Here is a 13,478-nt window from a genome sequence, read left to right on the forward strand (position 1 = left end):
TGTAATCCTGGTAGCAAGAGATAAGCAAAATCAATGCAGGATGTTTTACCAATAGTCCCACCTAGAGGCAGGAGGATGAATAAACTAGAAAATATTTTTTGTTTCTTCCAGAAGGATTCCAGAAGGGTTCCATTAGATCTTGAATTTCTATTAATATTTATCATTTTTCATATTAGATTTGTGCAAGCTGTAACACAGCAAGAATGAAATTGGGTCTACTGAAGATGTCAGGAAACTACTATGGGGTTAAACCAAAAAGTGGGGCTAGTCCCCAAAACTGTCTGTTTAATGTCCAGTGAGTCACTAGACATATTCCTGGTAAATGTCAAACACATCCGGAAAGACTCTTAAGGTTATATGATTTTACTATTCCTGTAGAATTTTATTTGAAGAGAAGTTTCTTCCCCTCTCAGAATTCATATCTTTTATACATCAAAAGCTCTCCAGTAAGGTCCCACAAGCACTCCCATCAACTGAAATGTCTATTAATGTTTTTAATGGTAATCAATACTTAGCCCATGGAATATTTTTTGATCTACCATTGTTTAGATATTCACATTTACAATTACTCCTATGAAGGTTCACCTCAGAGGACCAACTGATCCCAAGGAATTATCCCAGAATTATGAATGTGTAATAATTTAGTCTTAAACCTGGATAGTTCAGTCTTGGGTAAGGCTTCTCTTAGCTGCTTGATTGTGGAGGAAAAGATGAATGTGGAAAGATATTAATGTATCCAGGGCAACCAACACAGGACTGAAACACAGGCTTGACACCAAAGCCCATTCCAGTGTGTTTTTCAGAAAGTAGTCTGAACTGCCTGCATTACAATCACAGGGGATGCTTATCAAAAATAAAGATTCCTGGGTCTCACCAAGGAACCACAGAGTTAGAATCTTGAGGTGGATACTAGGCCTCTGCATATTTACCAAGCACCCCTGTGATGATTAACATACAGAACCATTCAGCTTCCTGATGCTGCAGGAGAATTACAGTGCACAGAATGTGGGGGCTGTGTGGGAATGGGGTACACAGGGCTCTGATGATTCTTCTGTAATCCCTGAGCAATCTCAGGGTTTCAAAGATGACCCACGTGGCTTTGGCATGTTCAAGACGGGTCCATAAAAGGACTTTCTGTTGTCTGTGGCCACATGGCCATGAAGTTTGCAGTATTCACAAGTCTCCAAAGACAGTTTGGTGCAAGGGAAGAAAGGGTGGAGGTAGGCATGGAATAAAACAAGAAAGTGAATTTGACAATTTTACCGGGGAAAGCTGAAAGGCTCGTTGCAGGGCGGAGCCTACAGCTGATCAAAACAATGAGGCAGGGAAAAGACGGGAACTCGCCCCAGTCCTCACCTAGTTTCCGCAGGCTTCCAGGGATGTTGTCATCCACTGATTGGTTACAGCTTTCCCAGTTACATAGACGCTTAGCAGCAACTCATTAAAACAAAAACAAGAACTCTTTCAGCAGGGTTAAATTCCTTCTTTAAAAGTCTCTTCAAAAGACTCACAGCTGAAAATTCAGCTCACCACTCTTCCCAACTCACTGATTCTATAGAAAACTCAAAGGTGTGAATATGAGAAGGAAATTGACAATAATGCTCAAGGCTAGAAGCACTATTCATTTGAAAAGAATGCTTTTTTGAATCAGTGGTTGTTCGGCCAGGTTTGTGTCTGGGTAATTTTGAGATGGCTGTGTCTCTCTTCCCCAGTCTCAGGAGGCTCAGGTGCTGAAACAACTGGCGGAGAAGCGGGAACACGAGCGAGAGGTCCTCCAGAAGGCTTTGGAGGAGAACAACAACTTCAGCAAGATGGCAGAGGAGAAGCTGATCCTGAAGATGGAACAAATCAAGGAGAACCGTGAGGCGAATCTAGCTGCTATTATTGAACGTCTGCAGGAAAAGGTAATCGTAACATAGAACCGAGCAGATGCACATTCATATGCAACACACAGCGAGTAAATTCTCAAATACCAGGCATCAGAGACTTAAACTCTGCTGCAGGTGCGGAAGGCACCTAACCCCATGGGCAGTGTCTCCCACTCTGCAATGTGGTTGAGGAATATAAGTGTGACTTACAGCTGGAATTCTCTCAGGTTTTCCAGTACTGAATAGACTGAGGGAGGCTGATTCCTGCTTTTCAAATGTATATGAGGCTTCAGTACAAATCTTAGAAACTCACCTACTGGAAAAATATTAAAATTGGAAATGTTAACTATTTTATATAAACAATAATACATATCAATAATATAATGAATATTTTTTAAAATAATATTATTATAAAACAATAATACAAAATAATATATTTAATATTTGGTCTAATGTTAAATTAATATATAATATTAAATATGTAACTTATTGTCAAAATATATTTGGACATGTTTCCATAGGTTTGGAAAAATATATTTGTCAAAAGAGGACAGAATATTTATGAATAGTGGAAAGCCCTTGTAGGAAAATCTACATGGAAAACTGGGCTTTCTTTGTGGCTCAGTCAGTAAAGAATCTTCCTGCAATGTGGAGACCTGGTTCAATCCCTGGGTTGGGAAGATCCCCTGAGGAAGGGAAAGGCTACCCACTCCAGTATTCTGGCCTGGAGAATTCCATGAAATGTATAGTCCATGGGGTCGCAAAGAGTCAGACACGACTGAGCAACTTTCAAACAAAAAACCATGGAAAACTAGTAGAGGAAGTTCATTACCTCCAGATCTGGCACCCTGGTATTTTTCTTCTCATCAGTCTGAATATACGATGGCCATTCCCATCAGTCAGGATGAGCAGTACTGGAGATCCTCTGGAAATTATTCTCTCAGAACTATAATATCTTTTATTCAGGATAATTATGAGTCAACCTTCATCTCTCATCATAGGCCCTAAAAAAATAAAATAAAACGGCGTTGCTAGGAATGGGGCATGCTGATCTTATCCAGGATTGGCAATTAGACCTCTAATCTCAAGTACAAGATTTATATCACTCCACGGCAATCCAGGAGCATTACTGTTTTTTTTTTAATTACACACACTCGAACACACAGCACATCCTTCTTGATTTCAATTGTAAAAGAGGTCATAAAATTTGCATATTTAACTAGTATTTCCAGAAGTGTTGGTTTTTAATGGGCAATTTGTTTTTCTCTGCATATTTATCTTCACCCACCCACACCCTTCCGCCAGCTCCTTTTTCTGTCTTACCACTGTCACCCAGAATCAGGCTCCTCCATACAGACGAACATACATTCATACGTATATGCATGAATACATACAGTTTGTCCTATAAATATTGAGCCCATGGAATTGTTAGTATTCTTCACATCAAGCTGCAGAATCTCCATGGGTGGGACTCAAGCAACCCTATTTTTTTTTAAACTCTCCAGATGATTCCAGTATGCAGCCAAGTCTGAAAACTAGTGGTTTGTAGTCTGTTCTGATATAAATCTCAGCTGACAGCATTCTATCTTGTGCTGAATTATGCAGCTCACATCATATGTAAGGCCACATTTTCCCTTATTCCATGGCTAGTGACACTTGCCGAGGTCTGTTATCTTTTTAGTAAAGTGGAGATACTCCTTACAGAATACCAACTTTACTTCCATTTGATGTATTTTAAATACACTGTTTTTTGTTTGCATATGGTATATGTGTTTGTATATACTAAAACTACTTTCCTTTTTCCTAACATAAGAAAAAGTAAATTTTTTATTATGGCCAATATCTAGCCTTTTGTCTGAATGAAATTACTACAGTGAAGTTAGAACTTAAAAAAAAGGGTCAATAATAATACTGAAAGTGTATGAAACTGCCAATATAACATAAGCTCTTCTGTAGTCTCCCACAAAAGATGATCATTACTGAAATGGTACTTAGTAAGTTGTCATGAGGTGACCACACTAAGTGCCTTTTATACATTTTAATTGCCCACCATTTTGACAGTCTTCCCTGGCCCTACCAATTAGCCAAGAGATGTGATAAAATTCCTCATGAGGTTTTGCAACAATCTGCCTACCACCCAGCCCTCAGCCCCCCTCCTCCTTAGTGAACTGAACTGAGTATTTGAACAGAGCCTGTCCCTCAGTGGTGGCTACAATGGTGTCCTCCGTGTCATTCGCTCATGAATTCCCACAAACCTCTCAGAGTCCCAGGCATGTTAGCTCAAAGCCTTTATGCTCATGTTCAGTTACTCAGTCATGTCCAGCTCTTTGCAGCTCCATGGACTGTAGCCCACCAGGTTCCTCTGTCCATGGAATTTTCCAGGCAAGAATACTGGAATGGGTTTCCATTTCCTTCTCCAGGTGATCTTCCTGAGCCAGGGATCCAACTCACGTCTCTTGCATCTCCTGCATTAGCAGGAGGATTCTTTACCAAGAGGGAAGCCCCTCAAAGCCTTTAGCTGAAAGCCTAAAACAAAAACAATTCCAGTTGCACTTTAGAACTTCCTGATGAGCTCTTTTAAATGAGACCTTCTGATGTAATCATCTGGGGCAGAACCCAGAGATCAGCATTATTTTCAAAGCTTACCAGGAGACACTGGTTGGACACGAACAACTCAATGGACATGAGCAAACTCCGGGAGATAGTGAAAGACAGGGAAGCCTGGCATGCTGCAAAGAGTCAGACATGACTTGGCGTCTGAACAACAAACAGCAACAAAGTAGACACTTGTATTTAGCCCGAGTTAAACTCTGAGTTAAAGACTTCTTAAATGTTTTATTTTCTTGTTATAAGTTATCTCGAAATATTTTCATCTTTGTTCCATGAAAGTGTTCTTTCTTCAAAGAATAATGTTACACTCTTTTTTACATATATGACTATTTGTTTATTGAATAAATGAGCAACTATAAAAATATAAAAGCACCAACATGTAAGTAATATGTAGGGAAATCCTGTGTCTATATGGTTCACCACTGAAAACGCAGCACCTAGAATGTTGCTTGACACAGAGGAAGAACTCCACAAATATTTTTGAATACATACATACACATCAATGCATACATACACAATTTAGCTCATGGTCCTTCTTTTCTCTCTGTTCTTTTCCGAGGATTCCTCCTGCCCCCCACAATTTCTACTATCTCCTGTATGAGAACTTACCCTCATGATTATTAATCATTAGCTTAAGAATTACTAATGATAATAAATGCAGTTGTAATGATGCTACATTTACCAAACATATATTATGACACATATTAGCCTCGTGCTCAGTACAGTTTTGAATGTTACTCTTTCTAAAATTTCCATTTCTCTTTCCTTAGCACTACATTCTTAATGCTCCCACTTATACAGACAAGAATCAAGTGACAAGGGTGTGGACAAAAAGATACCTGAGCCACAAAGACCTACAGTAGGCCGATGTGTTTTTGTCACTCGAATTGATATAAACAGTCACGCCCAGGACACAATAATGTACCTGGGCATTATGACAAACACTGAGGTGAAATTGAAAATGTTTTTATTCTTTGAATTTCTATTTCTCAAAAAGAGGGGGATGGGGAACACCATGCAGAAAGGATAAGAGACTCTTTCTCCCTCACCCAACACTTCTTTCTTCCCCTCATGCACTAGACTATATCCCTCAGAAAGCCCACCGTTTGACACATTAGGCACCATGAGTAGTAGCAGCTTTGTTGTCAAACCCAACCAGGAACTGGAGTGAATAGTTAATCATGAAAAATCAGTTAAGGCAGATCTAATCATTTAAGGCATATATTCATTAAGACTTCCCCTGATGGCTCAGTGGTAAAGAATCTGCCTGTAATGCAGGAGATGTGGGTTCAATCCATGGGTCTGGAAAATCCCCTGGAAAGGAAATAGCAACCCACTCCAGAATTCTTGCCTGGGAAATCCCATGGACAGAGGAGCCTGGCAGGCTACAGTCCATGGGGTTGCAAGAGTCGGACACAATTTAGCAACTAAACAACACAACATAGATGATAGCTAGATTTAGGAGACTGGATAAAGAACATGGAGGGAATGGGGACTACTAACTCACCTAGCAGGTCATTTAAGAAGATTTCTACTGAATCTTGATGAATTCTTCTCTTAATCCAACTTGTAAGACATCTTGGTTTCAAAATTTTACTGAGTCATTCACTAGCCAATGCCAAGACCTCCCAGCCTGAAACTTTGTAACAAATACTGAAGGAGTTTTAGGTGTTTAGGAGTGAAAGAGAAAAAAAGAAAAGAAAACAGACTTCCTTGACAACTACTATAACTTATTCAACCACAAAGTATAGAAATGAGCCTGTTTCGATGTAACTGATACTTTCACCTCTAACAATGGATGAAAGGTCAAGTGAAAGCATAATAGTTACTATCTTAGTGATACTGGTGTTACTAATATGACTTAGTTTAAAAAGATACAAAGATTTTAAGAGAGTAAGATTCTGTGATTCTTTATATCAGAAGTAATTTTGATAACATATAACTAGGTAGAGATTTCAACCATTATCAATTTCCATTTATTGTAACCTTTCATCCTTCTCATCTGATATTTGGGTTTGGGGGGCGTTTTTTGTCATTCTGAGTCATGAGTGACATCTATGTAACTATTTCCTACGCAATATGTCTTATAAATGAATCATGAAAGGAAAAAGAGGATCAAAGCTAACCTTCATTGATTTCTCATTGTAAGCCAGGTATTTGGCGCATACTATGGAATTTAATTCCAGAAGGAAATATTGTAATCATCCCCATTTCACATCTAAGGAACCCAGTCCTTAGAGAAATCAAGCCATTTGGTCAAGATCACAAAGCTAAGGACTTTGGAGTCTGAACAAGTCTCTCTGACTCCGAATGTTCATGCTAAGTTAAAAATGTAACTTGTGCCAACTCTTCACAGTAAGCAGACTGGATTGAATTTGGCAATAAGGTGTCCATGATCTGAGCCACAGTCAACTCCTGGTCTTGTTTTTGCTGACTGTATAGAGCTTCTCCATCTTTGGCTACAAAGAATATAATCAATCTGATTTCGGTACTGAACATCTGGTGTTGTTCATGTGTAGAGTTATCTCTTGTGCTGTTGGAAGAGGGTGTTTGCTACGACCAGTGCATTCTCTCGGCAAAACTCTGTTGGCCTTTGCCCTGCTTCATTCAGTACTCCAAGACCAAATTTGCCTGTTACTTGAGGTATCTCTTGACTTCCTACTTTTGCATTCCAGTGCCCTATGATGAAAAGGACATCTTTTGGGGATGTTAGTTCTAGAAGGTCTTATAGACAATTACCAACATTTTGCTGATTGAAAAAACAGACTGCTGAAAATGACAAGCCCACTGCATATCTCCATTTGATTCTCCCACATTTTTATATGGAATTGCATTACAATTTTAAGTGTATTTGATGATTTGAATATAAAATTTTCAAATAACAGATTTACTAAAATACCTGAAAATAAACAATATTCTCCCTAGGAGCACAGCCTTTAAATTTCCTGTTTTTCTTTTTTCTTCAGTTCACAGATTATATTTGTTCTCTCCTATGGCAAAATCTATTTCTTTACAACTAATTTTTTAAGTTGAGTAATAAGTGTGCTCCAAAGGAGCCTAATAATACTAATTATAATCTTTCCTGTTATATTGTAAATTTGAGTTTATATGAATCTTTAGACTTGAGGCTGGTTTTTTTTTCCTAGCATAGTGATGGTCTGAGCTTTTTCTCAATTTTTGTCAGAACCGAGCTCTTACTAATTAGTTTCTTCCTGCATGAGAAAAAGATTTTACAGCATCTTTTTCCTCATCAGAGCAGAACAAAAAGAAGGAAGAGTCAGCTGCCTCCATGCTAATTCCCCCTTGACATTTCCAAACAGGACATGATTTCTCTATACATGCTTTTTCCCCTTCTCTTCATGGCTTTTGAGTGCAGACAAAAAGCTCATTTAAACCAATTACATAAAATTGCTTTTAAACTCTTTCTCTAGAATCAACTTGCTGCTTACTGTAATTCTGTATTTTTGAAGGAAATGTATGGCTATATATATGCCTTTTTCTCCAAGGACCTACATTTGAAATGACACATTTTTTTCCACACAACTATAAAATTTTCTCTGCTCACTCACACTAAAACTACATAGCAGTGGTTGAGGGGTGGGGTTGGCTGCAGAGCCAGGCTCTCTGAGTTTAAGTCTCAGCTCTGCTACTTGTTGGTTATGTGATCTTGGGCAAATGGCTTAGTCTTTTTGTGCCTCAATTTCTTCATCTGTAAAATGGGAACCATAATAGAGTCTCCATCACAGGATTGTTGTGATGATCAAGGGAATTAATACAGGTAAAATCTGTACTTACGCAGAACTGGTACATGTTAAGTGACAAGTAAATGCTTAGTATTATAAAGAACCTATAAGCAAAGACTTCTTGAGATCAATAGAGCTTAATGATAAAATTTACTTTATGGCTGGTCAAGGTCATTGCCTCTAAAGGAATTTGTAGGGCTACAAGAAATTTCTGGAGCTACAGGGGGGAAATCGCAATATAAATAATATTCTAAATAGAAAATACATAATAATAATAATCATTTTCTATTTTAATTTAATAAACATTTAGACCCTATAATAGGCAAGGGACTGAATTAAAATTGAAAATACTAATATCATTATCAACATTCATTTTTCTATTTAGAATATTAGTTATACCTACCAACACTTATTTAGCCCCTATAATGGACAAGGGGCTTCCCCGTGGCTCAGTGGTAAAGTGGCTCACTGGCTCCTGCCAATGCAGGAGATGTGGGTTCAATCCCTGTTTCCAGAAGATTCCCTGGAGAAGGAAATGGCAATGCACTCCAGTATTCTTGCCTGGAAAATCTCATGGACAGAGGAGCCTGGTAGGATACAGTCCACAGGGTCCCAAAAGAGTCAGACATAACTTAGAAAATAGACAATAATAGGCAAAACCATGTGCTTAGAAGAACGATGTACTAAAAATAGCATTCCACATTGCCTATCAACTCCCTCCTCAGAAAGTTTAGTTCCCAAGTCAAGTTTAGCACCTCAGTTTCTCATGTAAACAAACATTCATTGATCATATACATACACAAAACACTCTTTTGGGCCCTGCAGATGGAACAAAAGTGAAAAAATACAGCCCTGGCCCTCAGGGAACTTCTAAATAAGCACCTGTCAAAGACAGCAGATGAAACAGGAGCAGCAATGCCCAAAGTACAGGTTAGAATAAAATGGCTGCCCCGTGAAAGAGATTTATGCACATTTACAAATGGAAAGTGAGACAGTTTTCAGTCTAATGAAAATCTTCATGAAGAAAGAGACAACCACTACAGGGATTTAAAGAGTCTTCTGACAGATGGCGATGAGAGACTAGGAATCACAACAATTGAATATCTCATGACAATTCCATTAAACCAAGAAATCAAGTAGGTGTAGGAAAAGAGTAGAGGGTGAGGTTGGAGAGGTCATTTGGACGACTCAAGTTTTGAAAGACTTTGATTAAGGAGTTAAGAATTTAGGAAGCATACATAGGGTCTTCTTCCTACATCTCATCCTCCCAAAGTGTCCATTGGCAGTTACAAATCCCTTAAAGTGTTAGAGAAAAGGAAAAAGACCATCAAAAATCATAGAGAAAACAGTGTGCTATTTTATTGCTATTCTGATAATTTATACAGTAGTCCTAATAGTCAAAATTCTCTTAACTATATGATCTATATGATCGTTTTGTCATCATTTTAATCAAATACAGGGACAAATTTTTTAAAAGACAGACGAGACTGTATGGTATTTCATTGCTGTTCGCTAGATTCAGACAGTAGTCCTGAGAGTTAAAATTCTCTCAAAAAAGAAAAAAAATGAAAAAGAAAATTGTCTTAATCATGTGATCTTTTGGTCACTATTTTAATCAAATACAGGGATAGTTTTTTTTTTTATAGACACTATTAGTTTTCCATGGTCTTCTGTGACATGACGCTTATTGGATGCCATGTTTTACTTTCTTGTGAAATGAGAAAGTTGTCTCCTAAAGGAAATGGCAACACACTCCAGTGTTCTTGCCTGGAGAATCCCAGGGACGGTGGAGCCTGATGGGCTGCCGTCTATGGGGTCGCACAGAGTCGGACACGACTGAAGCGACTTAGCAGCAGCAGCAAAGGCAGACACTAAATGCGAAGGAGGTGGGGGTGGGGGAGGAGGAGCTACTTTCTGTCAAGCGCGTAGTATGTAAAGTACTGGGAGGGGCGGGCTCTCCTGCTTCTCTGTGGACGAGGCGCGTGATGTCTCCTCTCTGGTGTTTTTCAGGAGAGGCATGCGGCGGAGGTGCGCAGGAACAAGGAGCTGCAGGTCGAACTGTCTGGCTGAAGCGACAGAGGGTATGGCACGCCCCACCATTAGTAAACCCCCCTGCCTATATTATAATGGATCATGCGATATCAGTATGGGAAATGTATGACATGGTTTAAAAAAGAACTCATTATAAAAAACAAAAAACAGAATCAAAAATAAAAAAAAAAATCAATGCGGTCTCTTTGCAGAATGTTTTGCTTGATGTTTAAAAAATACCTTGGATCTTATTTTGTAAATACTTACATTTTTGTTAAAAAATACAAGTATTGCATTATGCAAGTTATTTCATAATCGTACATGCCCTGTAACAGGCTTTCGATGTTGTGTCTTTCCACTCAAATGAATTTGCTAGGTCTGTTCTTTTGGAAGCTCCCCACGTCTGACTCCATTCCCTGCCCTTTACATTCCAACAGAAAAATGAGGTCAGTAGACAGTCTTTGGTGCTAGAAACCCACCATTGCCTAATGACCTAGACAGCTTGGTAATCTTTGGACTTGACTGAGGCCATACTTCGATCACCGGTATTATAACTCCACACAAACCACCACATTTGTTCGCTCATAATCTACTAACTGCCTAGAAACTACAAAACCAGGCTAAGTAACACCACTACTCATAGCATTTACTTCTGCTTCTACTGGATTATGTGCTACAAATGTGCTTTGGCTTTAGAAAGGGATGGATGAAAAAGACAGATCTGAGATCAATCTGGGTAGAAGCAAAAAGCTGAACCTTTTAAAGTGCTGAACACAGATCCCAACCCAAATGGTTCAAGCAGCCGTGAAATTGCTTTTCATGAAGTGGGCTTAATTCTCTAGTTTAAGTTCTTTTGATGGAATGAATTAATGTGTCAGGTGGCTTATTTGTGGATGCCATGGTTGATGATGTTCATTTTAAGCTCTTACCTATAGTACAAGTACATGATGCTACTGAATATTTTTCCACTTGGAAACTGTGAGCTGGTTGTTGCATTCAAACACACACGCAAACACAATCAAAAACACTGCGGATTTTCACTTAAGCTGGTCTTTCTTCCCCAGTGTGAGGCAATCCTGCCAATTAAAAAAAAAAAATTATTCCATCTGTGAGGGCTGATGCAGTCAAGGGGGCTAGGCAGGGCATTTGTGCCAACTAAGAGAATCACCAAATACCCACCGTGAGTACCTATCGCAGTTTTGAAGTCGTTTCTCCCCCAACTCCCAACTCCTGAAGGTTGCTGCCTGCATATTTACTCTTCATTAGTGCTATTTTCCTGTATGTCATTGTGAGCAAGCTGTGATTAATAAAGAATTGGAGTTCTGTGAACTAATACAGGTTTGGTCTGTTCTCTTGCCCTTCTGTGTGTCTGACCCTGGAGTTCAGATTTTACTAGTGTGGTTGTTGGATTAGACGATCTCAGAAACAGACAATAATTAGAGTTTGAAGGAAACCAGGGCCCCTGCTGATTCACTTCCCTTCTAGAGCAGCAGGAAGCGTCACTTTTCTCTCTCCCTCTGACAGCCCAACACAGCGGGAGAAGTCTTCAATCTGTTCCCCTTGAAAACAGTCAAGATTGAAGGAGACACCACAGTTTCAGACCAGTAAGTCTACAGAAGAGACCCCCTCTCAAAGCACTTGGAAGGTTCCTGGCACAGCCTCACATTCTCCCACGCGGCCACTGGACACCTTCCGCAGCCTGTTAAAATGCGATTTCCCCGCCACACTGCTGAATTTTGCACTGCCAATAAACACACTGCACACATGGACACAGCGGGGGGCCTGTCAGTGACCCAGATGGATCCTGCAGGACCAAAGGAACCACATCCAGTTCTAGCAGAAAATCATAAATAATTGAAACCACACAGACTTATGAATAAGCAAACTGGGCTATCATCCATAGGCGTGCTAACAAGCCAAGTTTAAGGTGGAGGCCACCTGGTCCCTATCTTGAATATCCTTTATTTGTGGGAATCTAATACTGCAAACATCGAAGCACATCCTTAAAAACATGAATTCCATGATCTTCCTTTGGGAAATCAATCAGAGCTTCTGATGAGCAGAAAATAAGCTATTTTTTCACAGTGATACTTTTTCTTTATTTATCTACTATTTTTTTAAATTAAAATCCAGTTTGATCTACAATAGTATGTTAGTTTCAGGTGTACTACATAAGACTTGACATTTGCATACATTATAAAATGATCACCACAGAAAGTCTAGTAACCATCTGTCCCCATACAAAGTTATTACAGTATTATTGATTGTTTTCTTTGTGCTATTTGTTAAATCCTTGTGGTTTATTTTTTGTGTGTGTGATAGCTTTAATAGCACAAAATGTTTGTTGCTACAAGTTATACATGGATTGTAACTGGAGGTTTCTACCTGTTAATCCTCTTTACCTATTTTACACACCCCCAACTTCCTCCCCTCCAGCAACCACTCATTTGTTCTCTGTATCTATGAGTTCTCACAGTAATTTTTATTTCAGTTTGGAAAACATTACTTGAAGGGCTTCCACTGGGGCAGAGCCTATGATTAAGCCCTGGGAATATGCAAACAAATCACTGTGAGAAGCTCATAGTCACATAGCTTGTTTTAGTCCAGAAGTGCTCAGTCCTCAAAATATATTGAGGGAAAGCATAATCCCATCAGTTCTCTGAAACTTTCTGAAATATTAGAAACGATCAACAAACTCCTGGTGTTACTCTGTGGTGCCTAAATTGGAGCTGCCAACCAGCCTGCTGCCTAGTCTCAAAGATGAAGAAACTAAGGCCCTGAGAGGGATAAGTGATTTTGCTCCAGGTCCCAACACCCACTTCTCACAATCTCCTTACTAGTAAGTAGCTCATCAGCAGACCATCCTCAAATCTCACCACGGCGGAGCAGACAGGTTATTTCTGTGTACTTCCCTAGACCAGTGGTCCTTATTTGAGCTTCATTTATGCTTCAGAGTCCTATCTGGAGGGTTTGTTGAAAAAAAAAAAAAAAGTGAGCTTCTGATTCCCGGAATCTGTATAAGCCTGGGGATGTGCACTCTCTCATGGTCCCAGGTGACACTAATGCTACCTGTCTGCACACTCACTTGAGAAGCCCAAGACAATGAAATGGACTTGGTAGTGGAGATTCTTGGTGGCAGCCACACCGAGAGCATCTGTTTCGGTCAGGGTATGTTCCATTGGGGAGTGAGGTGGCCATGAAATGAAACATTCGATCCCATTCAAAA

The 13,478-nt window shown here is 39.4% G+C and overlaps 1 protein-coding gene and 1 long non-coding RNA gene across 3 annotated transcripts in view; one reads left to right on the forward strand and one right to left on the reverse strand.

The window, feature by feature from the left end:
* Positions 1-11,589, forward strand: part of STMN2 (stathmin 2) — a 58,251-nt gene extending 46,662 nt beyond the window's left edge. The window contains exons 4-5 of the mRNA NM_001034622.3: positions 1,713-1,904; positions 10,232-11,589. Coding sequence (NP_001029794.1) covers positions 1,713-1,904; positions 10,232-10,291 — 252 coding nt within the window. The 3' untranslated portion in view covers positions 10,292-11,589. The remainder of the gene's footprint in view (positions 1-1,712; positions 1,905-10,231) is intronic.
* Positions 2,084-13,478, reverse strand: part of LOC112449518 (uncharacterized) — a 38,117-nt gene continuing 26,722 nt past the window's right edge. For both annotated transcript variants that reach the window (XR_009490503.1, XR_003038079.2), the window contains 2 exons: positions 2,701-2,872; positions 2,084-2,184 (listed from right to left, as the gene is read on the reverse strand). This is a non-coding gene — a long non-coding RNA (uncharacterized lncRNA). The remainder of the gene's footprint in view (positions 2,185-2,700; positions 2,873-13,478) is intronic.

This window comes from Bos taurus, chromosome 14 (genome assembly GCF_002263795.3).
Source record: "Bos taurus isolate L1 Dominette 01449 registration number 42190680 breed Hereford chromosome 14, ARS-UCD2.0, whole genome shotgun sequence".
Lineage (NCBI taxonomy): Eukaryota > Metazoa > Chordata > Mammalia > Artiodactyla > Bovidae > Bos > Bos taurus.